Source organism: Arabidopsis lyrata (genome assembly GCF_000004255.2).
Source record: "Arabidopsis lyrata subsp. lyrata unplaced genomic scaffold ARALYscaffold_3, whole genome shotgun sequence".
Lineage (NCBI taxonomy): Eukaryota > Viridiplantae > Streptophyta > Magnoliopsida > Brassicales > Brassicaceae > Arabidopsis > Arabidopsis lyrata.
In genome coordinates, this window is record NW_003302553.1 from 4,838,184 (window position 1) to 4,855,373 (window position 17,190).

Sequence of the window (17,190 nt, forward strand, 5' to 3'; positions counted from 1 at the left end):
TTGAACCAGAAATTAAAAATTGAGAATCGGTCAGTTTGGATTTTAACCCAAAAAATCGTAATGGGCTTATATGGGCCTTTATTGTAAATACAATCTATGAGAGGCCCACTGTAGAACATTCTCGAATATACCCGACCTTCTTGTTGTAGAATCTCTCATAAGAGAGCGAGAGAGAGAGAGAGAGAGCACCGGGGACGGAATTGCGTTTCTCTTGTGGGATTCTTTTTCTCAAAAGAAAGGCTTTAGGTAATCTGATCAAAAATGTTAATTTTTTAGCTTGAAATTTTCACCATTGTTGTGAGTTTTGAGCTTCTGGAAACTATATAGATAGGCTTTATGAAGATGCGTTCAATTTTGGTGAATTACTCTGCTATGCATGTTTCTCTGCTAAGCTTAAATTGGTTATTGTCTCCAATTTGATGTCTACATAGGTTTTATTTCTCATTTTCTGACAGGTTTTAAGTGATAATGGGGAGGAGCTATAGTTACAGCCCTTCACCACCAAGGAGTTATGGTAGAAGGTACCGAAGCCCAAGTCCCGTGGACTACTACAGAGGTAGGAGTAGAGATCCCCCGACCAGTCTACTGGTTCGCAATCTCCGGCACGATTGTAGGTAATCGAACGACTTTTTAAAAAATTTGTGCATGCACTCTTTGGAAATGTGTAATTGAATGAGTTCAAAAACAGAAAGTGTTAAAAGTCAAAGAAATTTGAATACTCCAGTTTTTTGCTTACCATTTCAGGCAAGACGATCTCCGTAGACCATTTGGGCGGTTTGGTCGTCTCAAGGATATCTATTTACCCCGTAATTATTACACTGGGTGAGTGATTGCGCTTTCTTATCACTAATTCTGTCCATTTGTATGACTTCTTGCTGTCTTAGCCTTTGCATAGGTGTATCATGATAGGTTTTTTGTTACAACGGATTATTGGTTTATGAAAGTTTGGTTGTCTTATTGGAAGTGTTGAAGATCAAGAAGTAGGAAGATTTATGTGCATAAGATCAATGAAGTAATAAAAATTCTTTATTCGGGACTATAGAGGGTAAGTGAGTACTGTTGGTGACAGTTTAATACTTCCAGCTTGAGAAGGAAGTTGGTTTTTATTTCATTTTGAAGATGTTCTTGTCAAAGGTTAGCAGCCAGCTCATTGTTTGTACTTGATTTATTCGGTTCCCCTCGTGTTGGTTGTATTTCTAAGTTTTTTTTGTGTGCGCAAAGCTCTATCACTACATTTGGTTTAGAGGAGAAGTACTTGTTTTTAGATTTGTATTCATAATTTTTGATGCTATGAACTTGCAGGGAGCCTCGTGGGTTTGGCTTTGTGCAGTACTATGATCCTGCTGATGCTGCAGATGCAAAGTATCATTTAGATGGCTATGTACTCCTTGGACGTGAAATTACTGTAGTATTTGCAGAGGAGAACAGAAAGAAGCCCTCTGAAATGAGAGAACGATCAAGGTTTAGCTTGAATTTCATCAAATTAGCTTGTTGACAATTGTTAACTGTTAGTAGCTTTCTCTCTGTGTTGCATTTGTTGAAACAATTAATGAAGTTGAATGTCAATTTCAGGGGCAGAACATCGACAAGATCTCCACATGGTTACTCCCGGTCTCCTGGCTATTCCCGTTCACCAAAACACAGGAGAAGCTATTCACGATCACCGAAGTACAGAAGAAGCTGTTCACGTTCACCAAATGATGATAGATGTCATTCAAGGTACTGTAATTGGGGTGTTAACTCCCAGTTTCGTTTTCAAAGGTTTTAAATTTTTTCGATTTGAGGAAAAGATTCAGCCATGTATAATCAAATCTACTCTTTGAATTTGATTCTAACTAGTTATGGGTAAGTATGTATAATTTTACTTTCTCAATCTATCTTCTTCTTACATACATATACCATACTGTACATCTTGTGCAGATCGGTTTCCCCGGGGGATAGGAAACGATCATACTCAAGGTCAAGCTCAAGGTCCCGGTATGAATCGATAAGCAGAAGCCGGAGTCCCGGATACTGAAGGTGACTTGTAGCAGGTGATGGTGAAGATGGGGTCTGGTGTTACACTCTGGGACTTAGTAATATATGAGTAAGCATTTGTGATATAGTACTCTTTGAGAGTAATATGGAGGAACAATAGATCATACTTGTAGTAGAAGAGAAACCATTGTGTTGTTTGGTTTCATTTCCTTAGCGCTTAATGGTAGCTTGTATCTTAACAATAATGCATGACATCTATGCTAGTATCTTAAATAGTGCTTTATTGAGAGAATTTTGTTATCATTTGAAAGCATAAATTTTTCGTTTACAAATTCCCATCGCGCTTTTCTAATAATCGTATCTACCTTTTTGAAAGTAGACATATACCTATGACACAGTTAATAAGGTTTAAGACAAATGTGGCCATTTGTTAATTACTTAAGCACCGACAAACTCTTAGTCAATGGATCTTGTTTATTGCGGACCCAATTGTTGGTAGGTCGGCTCGTGTTTAAACCACATTTGGAATTTGTTCTGGAGATCTCATCTCGTATAACACAACCAAGAAGATAGCGCAAAGGTTTTAAAGTCATATGTGTAGCTCTCTGTTCACCACGAGTTTAAGGTTCTCTCTTAATGTCTCCTTGTTCTAAATTATTCATCTTCGGTTGCATGTTTGAGTACTTCATAGTACGATTCATTTTTTCCACCTATAAGATTGGGAACATTTTGGTTACTTCTGATCTTAAACAGATGAATCATCTCATGTTAACAGATTTAAGATGGCGACCATATACCTTAAGATGTGATGTGAATTACCTAAATCCCAACACGAAGATATGAGATTTTTTTTAAGTTAGCTATATTTATCATTGGTTGATTTCTTATAGGTTAATGGCAATATTTTTGAAACTGATAATGCGTTTCTTTCTTTTTTTTTTTCTGAAATCTAGATCACGTGGAGGAAACTGATCAAATGTTGGAAAGAAGATCGTAAGGCAATCTTTTATTTCACTTGATTTTTAAAATATTTATTTGCCTATAAAACAGAGGAAGTTTTTCATCATCTTTTGTCCTTAGAACTAACCAATCTTTCATTCCTCTTATAAAAACAAAACCTACTTTACTTGTCTCTTAAGTCTTAACGATAACAAAATAAGAAATAATTAATTCTGTTCTTGGTTTACTTAATCTTCTTTCTAGTTAAGTATATTCTTGTTGCTCATCACCAAAGGTATGCTTTCTAGGTTAAGTATATTACAAGTCACCAATTTCTTACCCAACAAGCTTCTGTTTCCTCAAAGATAATATAATGAAATATGGTATTTGTTTTAGAATTGTACAATGTCCACAGATATTTTGATAGTCTTATTTAGAAATGACCCTTTCTCTATTTCTTATTTCTTAGCTTGTGATGGAGGCTCTCTTCTTGAGTTCTTCTTCTTCTTCCTCCATCGTTGCATCAAACAAACTTGCTAGATTACACAACCGTTGTGACTGGTCTACATTGGTTAGAGATAAGAAAAGGGTCGGTCCCACTTGGTGCCGTGTAGGTGGTGGTGATGGTGGGAGAAACAGTAACGCAGAGAGACCCATTCGGGTTTCTTCGCTTTTGAAAGACAGAGGTCAGGTACTGATTAGGGAACAGAGTTCGCCGGCTATGGATGCTGAGACATTGGTTCTGTCTCCAAACGGGAATGGGAGAACCATTGAGATCAATGGAGTAAAGACTTTGATGCCTTTTAGTGGTGCTGCTATGGTTGGTATGAAAGAAGGACTTGGCATAATCAGTTTCCTCCAAGGGAAGAAGTTTCTAATCACTGGCTCAACCGGTTTCTTAGCTAAAGGTAAAAAACAACTACATGTATGTTCATTAATTATATTCCGCAACTTTCGGTCTCTAAATTGTTTCTCTTTTGATATCTCTAGTACTGATTGAGAAAGTCTTGAGAATGGCTCCGGATGTTAGCAAGATATATCTCTTGATTAAAGCTAAAAACAAAGAAGCTGCGATTGAGCGGTTAAAGAACGAGGTAAGTTCTTTTCATTTTGATTCTTTGTTAGTCAAGTTCTTTACTTGTTATGTGCATAACTCTGGCCTCCTTTACAGGTGTTAGATGCAGAGCTTTTTAATAGTCTAAAAGAGACTCATGGAGCATCGTACATGTCATTCATGTTAACTAAACTCATCCCTGTGACCGGAAACATTTGCGATTCAGACATTGGTTTGCAAGCAGATTCAGCTGAGGAGATTGCTAAAGAAGTTGATGTGATTATCAATTCTGCTGCTAATACAACCTTCAATGAAAGGTTGGAAATTGTCAGATTATGTGTTTTGAGTTCTCTTGTTTAGTTATCTAGATATTTACTAATCTTGTTATCTTTGTGGCGGAGATTGAAGATACGATGTTGCTCTGGACATAAACACAAGAGGGCCCGGTAATCTCATGGGATTCGCCAAGAAGTGCAAGAAGCTCAAGCTGTTCTTGCAAGTATCCACAGGTACGTGAATGTGACAAAACAAACAGAGCTAAAAAAGGTTTTCCTGATGGTCCGGTTTCTTGTGCAGCTTATGTGAATGGACAAAGACAAGGAAGGATCATGGAGATGCCATTCTCGATGGGAGATTGTATAGCAACCGAGAACTTCCTCGAAGGAAACAGAAAAGCATTAGATGTTGATAGAGAGATGAAGTTAGCTCTTGAAGCTGCTAGAAAAGGGACTCAAAATCAAGATGAGGCGCAGAAGATGAAGGATCTCGGTCTAGAGAGGTATTAATCTCCAAAATCTTCAGCTTAACTACATCGATTTTTCGCTCAAATATTTGCAACAACCTTAAACACACAAATTATTGAAACAGGGCAAGATCATATGGATGGCAAGACACTTATGTTTTCACGAAAGCAATGGGTGAAATGATGATCAATAGCACTAGAGGAGACGTACCTGTTGTTATTATAAGGCCCAGCGTCATCGAAAGCACGTACAAAGACCCTTTCCCTGGATGGATGGAAGGAAACAGGTAAAACTATATTCTAATGTTACATATATATGCTGTGTAACAAAACTAATTCTTCTTCAATCGTGTTACATGCTACCTAAAAATCAGGATGATGGATCCTATAGTTCTATGTTACGGGAAGGGACAGCTCACGGGGTTTCTGGTTGATCCAAAAGGAGTTCTTGATGTGGTTCCTGCTGATATGGTTGTTAATGCAACATTAGCTGCTATAGCAAAGCATGGAATGGCAATGTCAGATCCGGAACCTGAAATAAATGTGTATCAGATCGCTTCTTCGGCGATAAACCCGCTGGTTTTCGAAGACTTAGCGGAGCTTCTTTATAACCACTACAAGTCATCCCCGTGCATGGACTCTAAAGGTGATCCAATTATGGTGCGTTTGATGAAACTTTTCAATTCAGTTGACGATTTCTCGGATCATTTGTGGAGAGATGCTCAAGAACGGAGCGGGTTGATGAGTGGTATGAGCTCAGTGGATAATAAGATGATGCAGAAGCTAAAGTTTATATGCAAGAAATCTGTTGAACAAGCCAAACACCTTGCTACTATTTATGAGCCATACACTTTCTATGGTGGAAGGTAAGACAGAACTAACAATCTAATTCTTAGAGCAGACCGAACCAAACCCGCAAAGTTTTCATCTATTGCTTTGGTGTCTTTTACAGATTTGACAACAGCAATACACAGAGATTAATGGAGAAGATGTCAGAGGACGAGAAGAGAGAGTTTGGGTTTGATGTTGGAAGCATTAACTGGACCGACTACATTACAAACGTTCACATTCCCGGTTTAAGAAGGCATGTCTTGAAAGGAAGAGCTTAAAATTCAAATCTCACTTAACCAGACCAAACAAAATCAATCCTTTCTTTCATCTTTTTTTTTTTTTTTTTTTTCATTCCGTGTAGTCGTGTTGTGTCTAATATATCAGTTTGATTTGTAATAATTTGAAGAAAAAAGGGAGTGTTGTTATCTTCAAGTTTGCCCAAAATCTATAGTCATGTTCGATCCAAGACAAAGTCAACTTGTAAAAATATTATAGTCTCTAATGTAAACGTATCTTAAACAAAATTATTAAATGTTGAGGTTTATGGAGTTAGTAACATAAAACTATTAGTGAATAAATGTTTTATTAATTAAGTACCCTTTAGTGATTGTCCTATAAAATCTTTTGTTTTCTTGTTTAATGTCATCAATCTTACATTCAAAACCACAAACATTCTTACTTCCAAAACCAAAAGCAAATATGGCAAAGTCTGTTTTCATGGTAATGCTCGTGTCCATAGTAATGGTTTGTCCAATTTTCTCCCAGGAAATTGATCCATATTCACAGGAGGTGCCAGAAGATGTGGCCATATCTCCAACTTCAGATTTCGATATTTACGTTGAATCCCCCGATGAAGCTCCATTCGAAGAAGCTGGTTCACCCGCAATGGAATATGACATGGAGCTTGCTCACCATTACTCGCACAAACAGCTCGATTTTCTCCAGGCTTGCGCTGAAAAGCCGAGCGTAAAATGCGGAGATGAGGTTTTCAAGAACATGTTGGATGAGACTACGCCAATTACAGATGAATGTTGTCGTGATATATTGAAGATGGGCAAAGATTGTCATCTCGGATTGGTTAAAATCATATTCGCCACGTATGAATATAAGAATATTGCATCTAAGGGTATTCCAAATAGTAAACAAACATGGAATGATTGTGTCCGTAGAGTTGGGAGCAAGATTGGTGCTCCGGTTTCTTTGGAGCAGTAAACTAATGTGTCTATGAATTTTTGTAATTTGACTATTACCATTTTAAAACAACTATCATTTTGTTTTTGGTAATCAAGAAGTCAGAGCCTTACAATATATTACGTTTTTACTCATCATTCGAATTAATCCATCCAACATAAAGTAAAAACGCATATGCAAAGTGATAACTTTCAAATATATCATGATCTCGCGTAGGTGGGTAAAATGTTCAGAATTCCAAAATACATATTCGATATAATCCGATATAAAATTTAAGTTATATATGGACTTTTCGAAGTAATTGGATTCTGAAATAATACTTCAAATTTTGTATTATTATTCTTAAATATTTTTAGTGGATATATATAGATATTTATAAATCACGGATCATATGAATTTCCGATCTTCTAAAATATCAAGAGCTCCAACGTTCAAGTCTAGTTATAGAGGCCTTATCTGACATAAAGATCTTGACCTCCGGCGACGTAATTCCTCATATCTCTGAGCTCTCTGGTCCAAATAACACAACCCGACCCACCATTTCGGATATCCTTATTCGCAAACCCGGTACAGTTACAATCCTTAGAACACCTCTCCTTACATTCATTCAACCCAATTCTCTTGTCCACAATTGATGTGCTTGTATCCGGCAGCTTCATCCTCTTCATCAGAAAAAAAACATCTCCGTGGCAGTTCAACCGTGACTTCCTCACACATCCATGGAACGTATCTCCCAAAGCCCAAGCCGTCACATTCTTTGGAACAAAGCCTTTGATACAATTACACGTCGGTGACGTTTTCATGTCACAATAACTGTCACGACCACAGATTTGGTACAAATCACAATTCTCGGTCGGTAAAACCCCAAACAAGTTCCATTCCGATGATATCGTAACCCATCTGAATATCTGTAATAATCCTTCGGAAGTCAGTGTAAATCTCAAATAGTGCATGCTATGGTCGGTGACGTTGAAACTGTAAGCAACTTCCTCTCTGTTCTCTATGAAGTTGTTAACAACGTCAAAGTAGCTCCAGTTTTGCATCGTCGGTATGCCACTAAACCCGACTCCATTCCACGGACCGGATCGGTACAATAGAAACTCTTTCTTGTAAAGATATAACTCAGGTAGCCCTTGAGTTTCGAGTTTGAAAGAGAAGCCTCCGCTTGAGGGATCATAAGGGCTTCTCCAAGAACTGAGGAAACTCTCGTGTCCTGTTTTGAGATTCCGACCAATTTTCATCTCCGGTAGCAAAGTATCAACCGGATAATCAAAGCTTTGCCACAAGAATCGATTTTGATTGTTGCTTTTGAAGTCTCTAAGCACGAAGTTGCCGTTATCGAGAAGCTCTGCCACCACTGGAGATTTCACCATTCTCGTCAGATTCGTTGACCAAACAGGAGTATCATAATGATCAAGAAGGACAATGTTAGCGTAAGAGATTTTTAATGTTCCGATGGATTTGGAAAGAGGATTGTCTCTGTTAGCAACCCATACATAAGTTCTCTCAGAGATTGACTTGTACCAAATCCCAAGATACCAACGATCACCATTTCGAGAGCTTGTTGTGGTTTTGAAGAAACCAAGCTCGAAGACGTTACCGGGAGATACAATGGTTCGGTTGCTTGAGATTGTCAGAGTTTCTGTAGATGACAAAGTATTGATCGAGAACACATGACGAACCAGAGCTAATAAGACAACGAAGAAGAAGAAGAAATTAAAGTGTAAGAATGGTGATAGTTTGGTGTTACGCCTCTCATCTTCACCACTTTCTTTGTTTTTTAAAACCTAGATTTATAGAATTCTTTACATGTTGATGATTTTCTAATTTGCAAAACTCATTAAAATTATTTCTAGCAGACAAGACAAATGTAATTTTCTATGTTCTATGACTTTTCCGCTCTTCATTAATTCACTTCAACAAACTACGTACTGTCATTAGTCGATAACGTTGCCATGTGAAATTAATTTGCTCGTGCAACATAACATATGTTGTTCAACAAGTATATTTATTCATCCATGATCCTCGTCCCAAGAAAGTCATGCTATGGCGCTCGTAGATGCATTCATCGTTACGTTCGATGTATTTGTCTTCTGGATATCATGGCCATGCTAAAAAGCAAATAATCCAGTAGCTAGTAATAAGATTCACAATTAGCTTTGGTAGACCACGTTTCAAATATGGATCACAGATTCACAATAGATAATTATATATTAACCCTAGACCCACAAATCAAAAATTCACATTTTTTCGTATTTAATAATGTTATCATCACTCACACATTTACAAATTGAAATTTCAAAACTTTAACTGTGGTACATTATATATGTTCCATCTCTCAATGGCCAAAACCATATCAAAATCACTTTCAATCTTATTGCTTTGTTACGTTTTACTTCTCCATCTTCATTAGGCCTAAACCAAGAGAAACTAACCGTCTCCACTTCTACTTCCATGACATCATGTTATCTTCGAGTTTGCCCAAAATCTACTCATGTTCGATATCCAAGATAAGTTAAAAGTTACAACATGTATAAATCTTATAAGTCTCTAATGTAAACGCGTTCTTTAAACACAACTATTAAATGTTGAGGTTTATGAAGTGCCTAACATAAAACTATTAATGAATAAACGTTTTATCAATTAAATACCCTAAGCCTAAAATACCCTAACGGATTGCCATATAAAAACATCTCTCTTGTTTGTTTGTCACCAATCTTACATCCAAATTAACCAACAAGCAAATATGACAGTCTTTTCTCATGGTAAATTGGTAATGCTTGTATCCATAATAATGTTTTACATGGCTCGTCCAATTTTTTCCTACGAAATGAATCCACATTCACAGGAAGTATTGGAAGATGTGGCCATATCTCCAACTTCAGATTTCGATATTTACGTTGAAGCTCCCGATAAAGCTCCATTCGAAGAAGTTGTTTCACCCGCAACGGAACAAACCATGATTATAGATTCACTAAAAGAGTTTAGAGATCGAAAAAGTTGGAGAATAATAGGAATCGCCTCTGAAAAGTTGACTAACATCTACACTGATCACTATAAGGGAGGTTGGTTCCGTCGATTAATACGTTATTTAAAGTGGGCGCCATAAAGTGACAAAAGATTAATACCGTCTGTTTCGAAGCGTCTTAATTTGTAGTATGATGTTAATTATCTGAATTTAACGTCATTTATGAATAAGCTTGTAAAAGTATCTAAGTCTCCAACCATAAGAGATTAAACCAAATAAACATATTTTGAATTCTACTTCCTGACATCTATTCTCGCAATCCAACAAGCAGCGAAAGTAGCCAAAGCAGCCCAAAGAAGCACACATATATTGGCTCTGTGTTCGTATTCGTAATAGACGATCCCTTAACTCTTCTTCCCAATGCAACCTCGAAGAGGATATGGTATGCACTAGGTATGACTTTAGCCACATCTGGAACCGAATTGGGATTGTTGATGATTTTCCGTTTTGTGTTCACAGAGGGAGAATATAACGGAAGCACGATTAGCATTCCAGGACAAAACCTAGTGTTTTCGGTATTAGGGAAATGCATGTGGTCGGAGGCAGTGGCGTGTTTCGATTCGTTAGAGGATATGCTGAAGGAAAGACTCATTGATTCGATGTTAAAACAGGAAATGCTGTTCTTGAGTACAATGTATTTGTCATGCATCCTTGATTTAGTATACAAAAATATTAAGGCTACGAATTTTTGTCATTTTTTTTGGGTTCAATGTATTTTTTTTTTTTTTTGTCGTCTAAATTTATTATTAATTGCAAATTATGAGAACTGATACATAGACGATTCTACAACTGACAATTCCTTCCGATCCTTACTAGATCCACGACAGACTACACTTCCTTCTTCGTGATCTTGATGAATACCTTCAATGATGCACGACCTGGCGACACTTCCTTCTCTGCGTAGAATCCTGGCGAACGGCTATAATTGTACATCGCTGGAGATCTCTTGCACACTTGCCTCCATTAATTTGCAAATTTGTTAATAAATCACAATATCTGGGACTTGAACCCCAAACCTCTTGGTGTAGAAGCATTAATCAACCCTTGGTCAACCAATAGATCAAAGGGGCTTCGGGTTCAATGTACCTTTTGAATATTAAAGTGATAATAATTTTTTTTTAATATCTTAGATTTCCGGTTCATTGGTTCTGGTCGATTTATCACGATCCAATTTTACCCGGTTTTCATGTGAGACCGGATTAACATTGATATTAACGTACCAGATGTTATGGGCCATAATGGGTCTGCAGGCCCAATTGTAATGACATTTCCACACGTGTCGATCCCTTTTCATTAGTTTCTTCACACGGTAATCGCTCGTTCGTTGAAGAACACCTACCATCAATTTCCGGACGAGCAAGCCGAGGACTGTTTGTACAAAAACTCGAAACTACTATTTTTCTGTCTGATTGGAGCAACTCAGTCTCCATCTGGGTTTTCTAAGGTAACACTTCTCTGTTCGTCATCTTCCATTTCCCTGGGATGTCATCTGTGTGTTTAATGTGTAATCTCCGATTTCCTTTTTGTTTATTTTGTAATTCCCTCAAATGGGTACAAGAGTTTGCTATTTGGATGAAATTGTTGGTCGATTTGCTGTGTTGGTAATAAAGTAATGTGGGGGTTTTCAATAAGACCTTAGGCTGTGTGATTTGTAGTTAGCAATCACAATTCGCATTTTTTTTTTTTTTGTAAATTGGTTTTTTTCGGAACAAATTCTCAGGGGCTCCTCAAGCTCCAAATTTTTGTCTCAAATACTCCTCAATGGTAAAAAGACAAAATTACCCTTAATGAGGGTTGATTTCGGGTGATAAAGGTTAAATACAATTGAGATTAATTCTTTGACTCTGAGGAGCAATTGAGATTAGTCTCCGTTTTTTTCACAGTTCTTGGACATAGCTTTGATAAATCTACTGTTCCCTATAATGTTTTGAACTGAACCACTTCCACTTTTCCTTTTAGCTTCAGCAATGCAGGCATGAAAGAAAAGAATTCCACCACCGCCTCTACACTTGGACGGATTTTAGCTACTTGTTCTAAGCAGGTTCCTTTGACAGCTCCAGTTACTTTTTTTTTTTTTTTTTTTTTTTTGTTTGGCATCTTGTCTTTCAGATTCTTAGAAATGTCAATCTTCTCTGATTCCATCCCTTAACTTCGTCCTTTCTTCTCTGATTTTCATTATGAAATTGTTATGTACGACATCAGTATTAAAGAATGAGTTTGTAGGAAATAGTGAAATTAATATATGTCAATTGCGATGCAACAATTTGGTCAGTTGTGCATTGTGTCTTGAAGATCCAATCCTTGTTATTGACTAGAAAGTCAACTTGTTACAGGCCAAAGACTACGGAAGCTGTGTTGCATCTAAAGTCCATGAGGTTGAAAGAGACATATGTTTGAAAGAGTTTCTTGCACTGAAGAGTTGTATGCAGCATACGGTATATTGAACTTTATTGCTAGGGGCTTGTCTCGATCATTTTAGACTAATCTGTTCTACTATCATGTTTTACTTTTCCTTGTAGATCCGGGGAAAGGCTTGAATCACAATTATATTCTCCTTCTCGTTAGAGGCATTTATCAGCACTGCTTGAAGTTTTAACATGTACGCCTTTCCTTTTTATTTTCAAATCCTTGTGAAACAATTCTGAGTTATAGTCTGTGATATGTTTTTTTATAGAAACTTTAAGTGACTCAGTCCCATTATAAAGTGGGAAATCTATTTCATAACATTTCATTCTGGACTACAGTTTGGTTCCTTTGAGAAATTTGGAAAACTGAAAAGTTTGAATATGTCTAGCAGGATGTCAATTTCACAGGCAAGTGTTGGTTCTGGTGCTTTATCACATGTGTATATACATCATCCAGCCCTACGTTGCAATATTCCTGAATCCAGGGGGTTGTTCTATGATGATGCCAACAGATTGCTGATATGTACCACATCTAGTCAGGTGTTTTTTTCTTTTCCTTTGAAATGTTTTATATGATTTTGTTTCAACCGTAATTGTTATCTTCCATTAGCCTGATGATCCATATCCTTTTCTGATTTCTCAATTTTTTTATTTAGGTCTTTTCATGGGAAACATCCCCCTTTAATCCAGACGTACCTCCTTCAGTTGATTCTATAAATGAAGGGCCTATTCTGTCAATCAGATTTTCTCTTGATAAAAAAGCGATAGCTGTCCAAAGATCTGATTGTGAAGTACAGTTGTTTAATCGAGAGACCAAGAAGATACTAAACCACAAATGTAAGGCAGGATCAGAGAGCATTCTCGGATTCTTTTGGAGTGACTCTCCATTATGTGATCTTGCAATTGTAAAGACCAGGTAAAACTTGCTTTATTTCTGCATATTATCACTACAGAGAAATGTTTCCAATTCTGAGATTGCTTGCAACTTTTGCAGGTGAATTTTAAAGACTGATTTGTCGTAGTTGAGAATTCTAATATCTTGTTTAAACGGGAATCTATTGGCTTGTTAAGCTTGCATTTTAGAATAGTTGTATCATTTGACTTGGTATTTCTAAGGCAAATGGCACTTTCAGAATCTGATAATTGGGTTTGCACATTCCTTTCTCTATAGAGCAACCTATACATAGTTATTTCTGTCTTCAGCTCGTCTATTTTAAGATATATTTTCAACATTTCGTTTATCATTTGTCTTTCTCTTACTTTTTTCCACTAATGAATTTTTTTTTTTGGTCTCAGTGGCATGGACTTGTTCGCTTGTGATTCTGTGTTGAATTCACTACGTTTGGTGGAAACCAAAAAGGCGAATGTGAATTGGTACACCTATACACATGAAACTCGATTGGTTCTTCTTGCATCAGGATTGCAATGCAAGACATTTAATGGATTTCAGGTAACACCTAGAAAAGTACAATAAAAAAATGGATTTTGCTATGTGAAAGAGCTTTCCAAACTTCATTTACTTATGGGTTGCATCCAGTTAATTTGATGTTATTGGCCTTGAGATTATATGCTAGAGTTTTCATTCAGTTTTTATGGTTGAGTTAACAATTATATAACTTATTGAATGCTTCTTTCAAACAATTGTGATTGGAGCTTTAAAATATGATCCATTTTCCAGCTTTCCACTGCAGGAGTTGTTCGTTTACCAAGATTTGAGATGACCATGGCTAGATCTGAATCAAACAGTAAACCTATTCTCTCTGCTGGAGATCTCCACTTAGTCACTGTGTATGATTCTTCTCTGTGTTCCTCGTTTCCTCCTATTTTCTTATCGCATTACGTACCTGGAGAGTAAATCTGTATCATTCTCTTTCAGCTATGGCCGAATATATTGCTTACAAGTGGACAGGGAGGCAATGCTACTGCATCTATACAGGTTTTACCGAGATGCAGTTGTTCAACAAGTAAGTTTGCTTCTCCTTAGTTCCTGATATCTGGTTATTCAGATGGTATTCAGACAAGTCTACTATATGTTCAATAGAGATCATGTGTGCATTAAGATCAGCAAACTTCTAAAATTGAAAAGTTGCAAGTTCATAGGTAAATCATTGCACATGAGTTACTCTAATTGCAACTGCAAGAGGAGCGTAACCTATACGTAGTTGATGCTAATATTACTTTTTTCTTTAGTTATGTTACTAATTTGGCACTGCAAAACAACTTATCTTGTGTTCTGGACATGAGATCATTTTTCAAAGTTCTGCTTTTTATATGTTCATTTCATTGGCTCTTATTTACAGGGTTCTTTACCAATATACTCAAGCACATTGTCGGTGAATGTGGTCGATAATTTATTGCTTGTGCACCAAATCGATGCAAAGGTTGTCATCATCTACGACTTATTTGTGGATTCTCGAGCTCCTGTATCTGCGCCTCTTCCTTTGCTGTGGAGGGGTTACCAAGGCTCTGACACATCGTCTCAAGCTGCTAACAAAGAAATTGAGAGCTCAGAATCATCTACAAGCAATGAAAACATTGTCATGTATGAAGATGGCTGGACCTTTCTTGTTCCAGATCTTATTCTGGATCAGACTAACAAGGTTTTATGGAAGATACATTTGGATCTTGAGGCAAGTTGGCTTTCATTGGTTTATGCAGATGACAGTTAATTCTTAGATATTTCGCAAATGTTCAGTATTTAATATTATGTGCTGTAGGCAATTTCCGCTAGCAGCTCAGACAGGACGTCTCTTCTAGAATTCCTGCAGCGAAGGAAGTTGGAAGCAAATAAGGTCCCAAACTTTCTGTTGATCTGTGTTTTAGATAGGAGATTAAAGTATTGCTCCAACACAAAGATAGGAGTTTAAATAAGCATGATGAAGCACCTGTTTGTAGCAGCAAACCGTTATGTCGAATAAATCATAGACAATTGAAAAATAATCTTGGAACTTTAGTTACGGTTTTTGCGCACTTAGCGAAGGTTATATGCAAGTCTAAACTTAGGAAAAAACTAGTGCTTGTTTCCATATCTAATGGTTTGCAACGGTTCATGACTCTTTTTTTATGATTACGTGGATTTATAGTGTCTCCAGGAAAGATGGTTCACTCAAAGTGTTCGGCGTCATGGTGTAGTAATCGTGGTTGGATCTTTTGATGGTGTTGTTATATAATATTGTTGAGTATGTTATTTCAGGCCAAACAATTGTGCTTGGGGATAGCAAGGGATATTATTTTGGAACGTCGACCAGCAACCCAGGTAACTCAGGCAATCGATGTACTAGTCACAGCATATTCGTACTCGGTTAAAGCCGGTACATACAAGGAAATAAAAAACGAAAAGGCCACTGCATCTACTCCAACCGCTGGTGCATCTCCTGGTAAACCTTTGAACCTGAAAATGTTGATTTATGCATGAATACGCTAAAAGAATAACAATCTCTTAACACATCTTCGCCACTTATCAACCTTTGAATTCTGAAGATAACGAAAGACATAGGCCGTCTGGAAGCAATATTGATGAAGATGTTGAAATGAACCTATCATCTGGTTCAAAGGAGAACATGTTTTGTGCTAATGAGCAGCAAGAATCTCAACTTTCTTCACCGGCAATTTCACCCGATGAGCTCTACAAGTTTGTATTTGCTTCTGTTGAGGAAATGATGGTTGAGGAATCAGAGTACCTAGTTGCTATCATCACCGAGTTCCTTCGCAGGTAAATTAACTTTTTTCTTCCGTCTATTTGTGTTTCCAGACTAAAGAAACGTGGTTTTGCCTTAGATCTAGTTTCAGTTTACCAATTCCGCCTTTCTTACTTTGATTCCATTGGTGTAGTATAAGTGCAGAAAAACTCAAAGTGGATTTGAATATCTATGTGATGACCATCAGACTTTTAGCTTACAGTAAGCGATTTGCAGAACTGTCGCTATTCACCACAAACAAGGTTTGCTATTATTCTTTATCTGTGAAGACAAAACCTCTAAAGTTTCTTGTTCAGAGTTAAGGCTACATTTATGTGCAGATAATCGAACCATCAAAGGAAGTTGCCTTCCAACTTCTCGAGAGTGGTCGCCAAAACCAAAATATCCGGGTAAGGAAACTTGGGCTTGATATGTTGAGACAACTCTCCTTGCACCATGATTACATCTCTTGCCTTGTGCAAGATGGATACTATCTTGAAGCTCTGCGATATGCTCAGAAGCATAAGGTATAATATCTTAACAGATCAAAAGTACACTAAATATGGTTTTGGTTTGATTTATTCGGTGTATGCAAATTGCAGGTGACGACTGTGCGATCGTCGCTGTTCCTAGAAGCAGCATTCGCGTCGAATGATATGCAGCATTTGGCTGCAATTTTGAGGGTCTTGTCGGAATTGATTCCTGGGTTTAAAGAAACTTCCGAATATTACACTTTTTATGGCCTTCTCAATGACACCAGTTCCTCAGTTGGTGTCTGAAGAGAATCAATCTGTTACCACATTCAAGAAATCTAAATAGTCTTTTTGGTTCGTAACTGGAGCTTAATAAAGAATTGTTGTTGGTAATATTCCAATTTATGTTCTGGTTCCTCTAAAAAGAATAATGACAAGTTTTTTCCTTAAAATTCTCAAGCCGGTTTTGTTTGGTAATGCTAAGATTTTTTGAATTGGTGGTATAGTCTGTCAAATTAAGAAAACTAAAAAGGTTGGTTTTAACGACAGGAAACGTAAATTAAATCAAACCCGAAATGAGATACAATTTTACTAAATGGATTAAACATCTCTTTTTGTTTGGTTTGATTTGATATATTCAACATAATTTGTCTAAACACTGTCCTCTCCAAATTGTTTGTTAAACTTTCATTTTTTTTGTAGGTCCAAGCTGTGACTAAGACACTTCAATGTACTAATTATCTCTGTAACTCAATATTTTTTTCTTCATTAAGTAGTCTCGTGAATCTCAATTGGATGGCAATAAATAAAAACAAAATCCTTCCCATCAAACTGCCAAAGTCAAAGTCAAGATTTTAGACACTTCTTTTATTC

General features: G+C 36.9%; 5 protein-coding genes across 10 annotated transcripts; 4 read left to right on the forward strand and 1 right to left on the reverse strand.

Moving 5' to 3' along the window:
- The first annotated feature begins 140 nt into the window (after positions 1 to 140).
- Positions 141 to 2,280, forward strand: LOC9320943 (serine/arginine-rich SC35-like splicing factor SCL33). Its single transcript, XM_021032651.1, has 6 exons — positions 141 to 246; positions 456 to 614; positions 745 to 822; positions 1,303 to 1,461; positions 1,573 to 1,719; positions 1,921 to 2,280. The coding sequence occupies exons 2-6, from the start codon at positions 469 to 471 to the stop codon at positions 2,015 to 2,017; spliced, it is 627 nt and encodes a 208-aa protein (XP_020888310.1). The 5' UTR covers positions 141 to 246; positions 456 to 468; the 3' UTR covers positions 2,018 to 2,280.
- Positions 2,281 to 3,104: 824 nt separating this feature from the next.
- On the forward strand, positions 3,105 to 5,987 carry LOC9318825 (fatty acyl-CoA reductase 2). Of its 2 annotated transcripts, none has more exons than XM_002882713.2 (9): positions 3,105 to 3,211; positions 3,386 to 3,824; positions 3,907 to 4,010; positions 4,088 to 4,287; positions 4,379 to 4,479; positions 4,547 to 4,748; positions 4,838 to 4,999; positions 5,087 to 5,578; positions 5,665 to 5,987. In XM_002882713.2, the coding sequence occupies exons 2-9, from the start codon at positions 3,392 to 3,394 to the stop codon at positions 5,819 to 5,821; spliced, it is 1,851 nt and encodes a 616-aa protein (XP_002882759.1). In that variant the 5' UTR covers positions 3,105 to 3,211; positions 3,386 to 3,391; the 3' UTR covers positions 5,822 to 5,987. The 2 variants fall into 2 exon arrangements, with proteins under 2 accessions (XP_002882759.1, XP_020888231.1); XM_021032572.1 differs by lacking the exon at positions 3,105 to 3,211 and adding an exon at positions 3,236 to 3,299 and having other exon boundaries at positions 5,665 to 5,979.
- A 191-nt stretch (positions 5,988 to 6,178) lies between these two features.
- LOC9318826 lies at positions 6,179 to 7,024 on the forward strand. Its single transcript, XM_002882714.2, has one exon. The coding sequence runs from the start codon at positions 6,183 to 6,185 to the stop codon at positions 6,753 to 6,755; it is 573 nt and encodes a 190-aa protein (XP_002882760.2). The 5' UTR covers positions 6,179 to 6,182; the 3' UTR covers positions 6,756 to 7,024.
- Positions 7,025 to 7,048: 24 nt separating this feature from the next.
- Positions 7,049 to 8,493, reverse strand: LOC9318827 (S-locus-specific glycoprotein). The gene is given in 3 exon segments (XM_021032609.1): positions 7,049 to 7,246; positions 7,249 to 8,449; positions 8,452 to 8,493. Coding segments are annotated over 3 exon segments (1,314 nt in total). The 3' UTR covers positions 7,049 to 7,175.
- Positions 8,494 to 10,981: 2,488 nt separating this feature from the next.
- Positions 10,982 to 16,794, forward strand: LOC9320944 (uncharacterized protein C18orf8). Of its 5 annotated transcripts, none has more exons than XM_021032566.1 (16): positions 10,982 to 11,206; positions 11,722 to 11,803; positions 12,096 to 12,197; positions 12,282 to 12,361; positions 12,557 to 12,707; positions 12,824 to 13,083; positions 13,464 to 13,617; positions 13,846 to 13,955; positions 14,044 to 14,131; positions 14,468 to 14,797; positions 14,885 to 14,959; positions 15,361 to 15,544; positions 15,648 to 15,879; positions 15,999 to 16,107; positions 16,186 to 16,371; positions 16,447 to 16,794. In XM_021032566.1, exons 5-16 carry the CDS (start codon positions 12,561 to 12,563, stop codon positions 16,621 to 16,623), a joined length of 2,052 nt encoding a protein of 683 aa, XP_020888225.1. In that variant the 5' UTR covers positions 10,982 to 11,206; positions 11,722 to 11,803; positions 12,096 to 12,197; positions 12,282 to 12,361; positions 12,557 to 12,560; the 3' UTR covers positions 16,624 to 16,794. The 5 variants fall into 5 exon arrangements, with proteins under 5 accessions (XP_020888225.1, XP_020888226.1, XP_020888222.1 ...); XM_021032567.1 differs by having other exon boundaries at positions 12,282 to 12,329; positions 12,560 to 12,707; XM_021032563.1 differs by having other exon boundaries at positions 10,983 to 11,206; positions 12,560 to 12,707.
- The last annotated feature ends 396 nt before the right edge of the window (positions 16,795 to 17,190 follow it).

Bases quoted from the DNA above. Each gene is read 5' to 3' on its own strand.
- LOC9320943 (XM_021032651.1), top strand. From the start codon at position 469: ATGGGGAGGAGCTATAGTTACAGCCCTTCACCACCAAGGAGTTATGGT. The intron at 615-744 runs GTAATCGAACGA...TTACCATTTCAG, and splicing joins AATCTCCGGCACGATTGTAG to GCAAGACGATCTCCGTAGAC. The intron at 1,462-1,572 runs GTTTAGCTTGAA...TGTCAATTTCAG, and splicing joins GAAATGAGAGAACGATCAAG to GGGCAGAACATCGACAAGAT.
- LOC9318826 (XM_002882714.2), top strand. From the start codon at position 6,183: ATGTCATCAATCTTACATTCAAAACCACAAACATTCTTACTTCCAAAA.
- LOC9318825 (XM_021032572.1), top strand. The intron at 4,011-4,087 runs GTAAGTTCTTTT...CCTCCTTTACAG, and splicing joins TTGAGCGGTTAAAGAACGAG to GTGTTAGATGCAGAGCTTTT. The intron at 4,480-4,546 runs GTACGTGAATGT...TTTCTTGTGCAG, and splicing joins GTTCTTGCAAGTATCCACAG to CTTATGTGAATGGACAAAGA.
- LOC9320944 (XM_021032563.1), top strand. The intron at 13,084-13,463 runs GTAAAACTTGCT...TTTTGGTCTCAG, and splicing joins CTTGCAATTGTAAAGACCAG to TGGCATGGACTTGTTCGCTT. The intron at 14,132-14,467 runs GTAAGTTTGCTT...TCTTATTTACAG, and splicing joins GAGATGCAGTTGTTCAACAA to GGTTCTTTACCAATATACTC.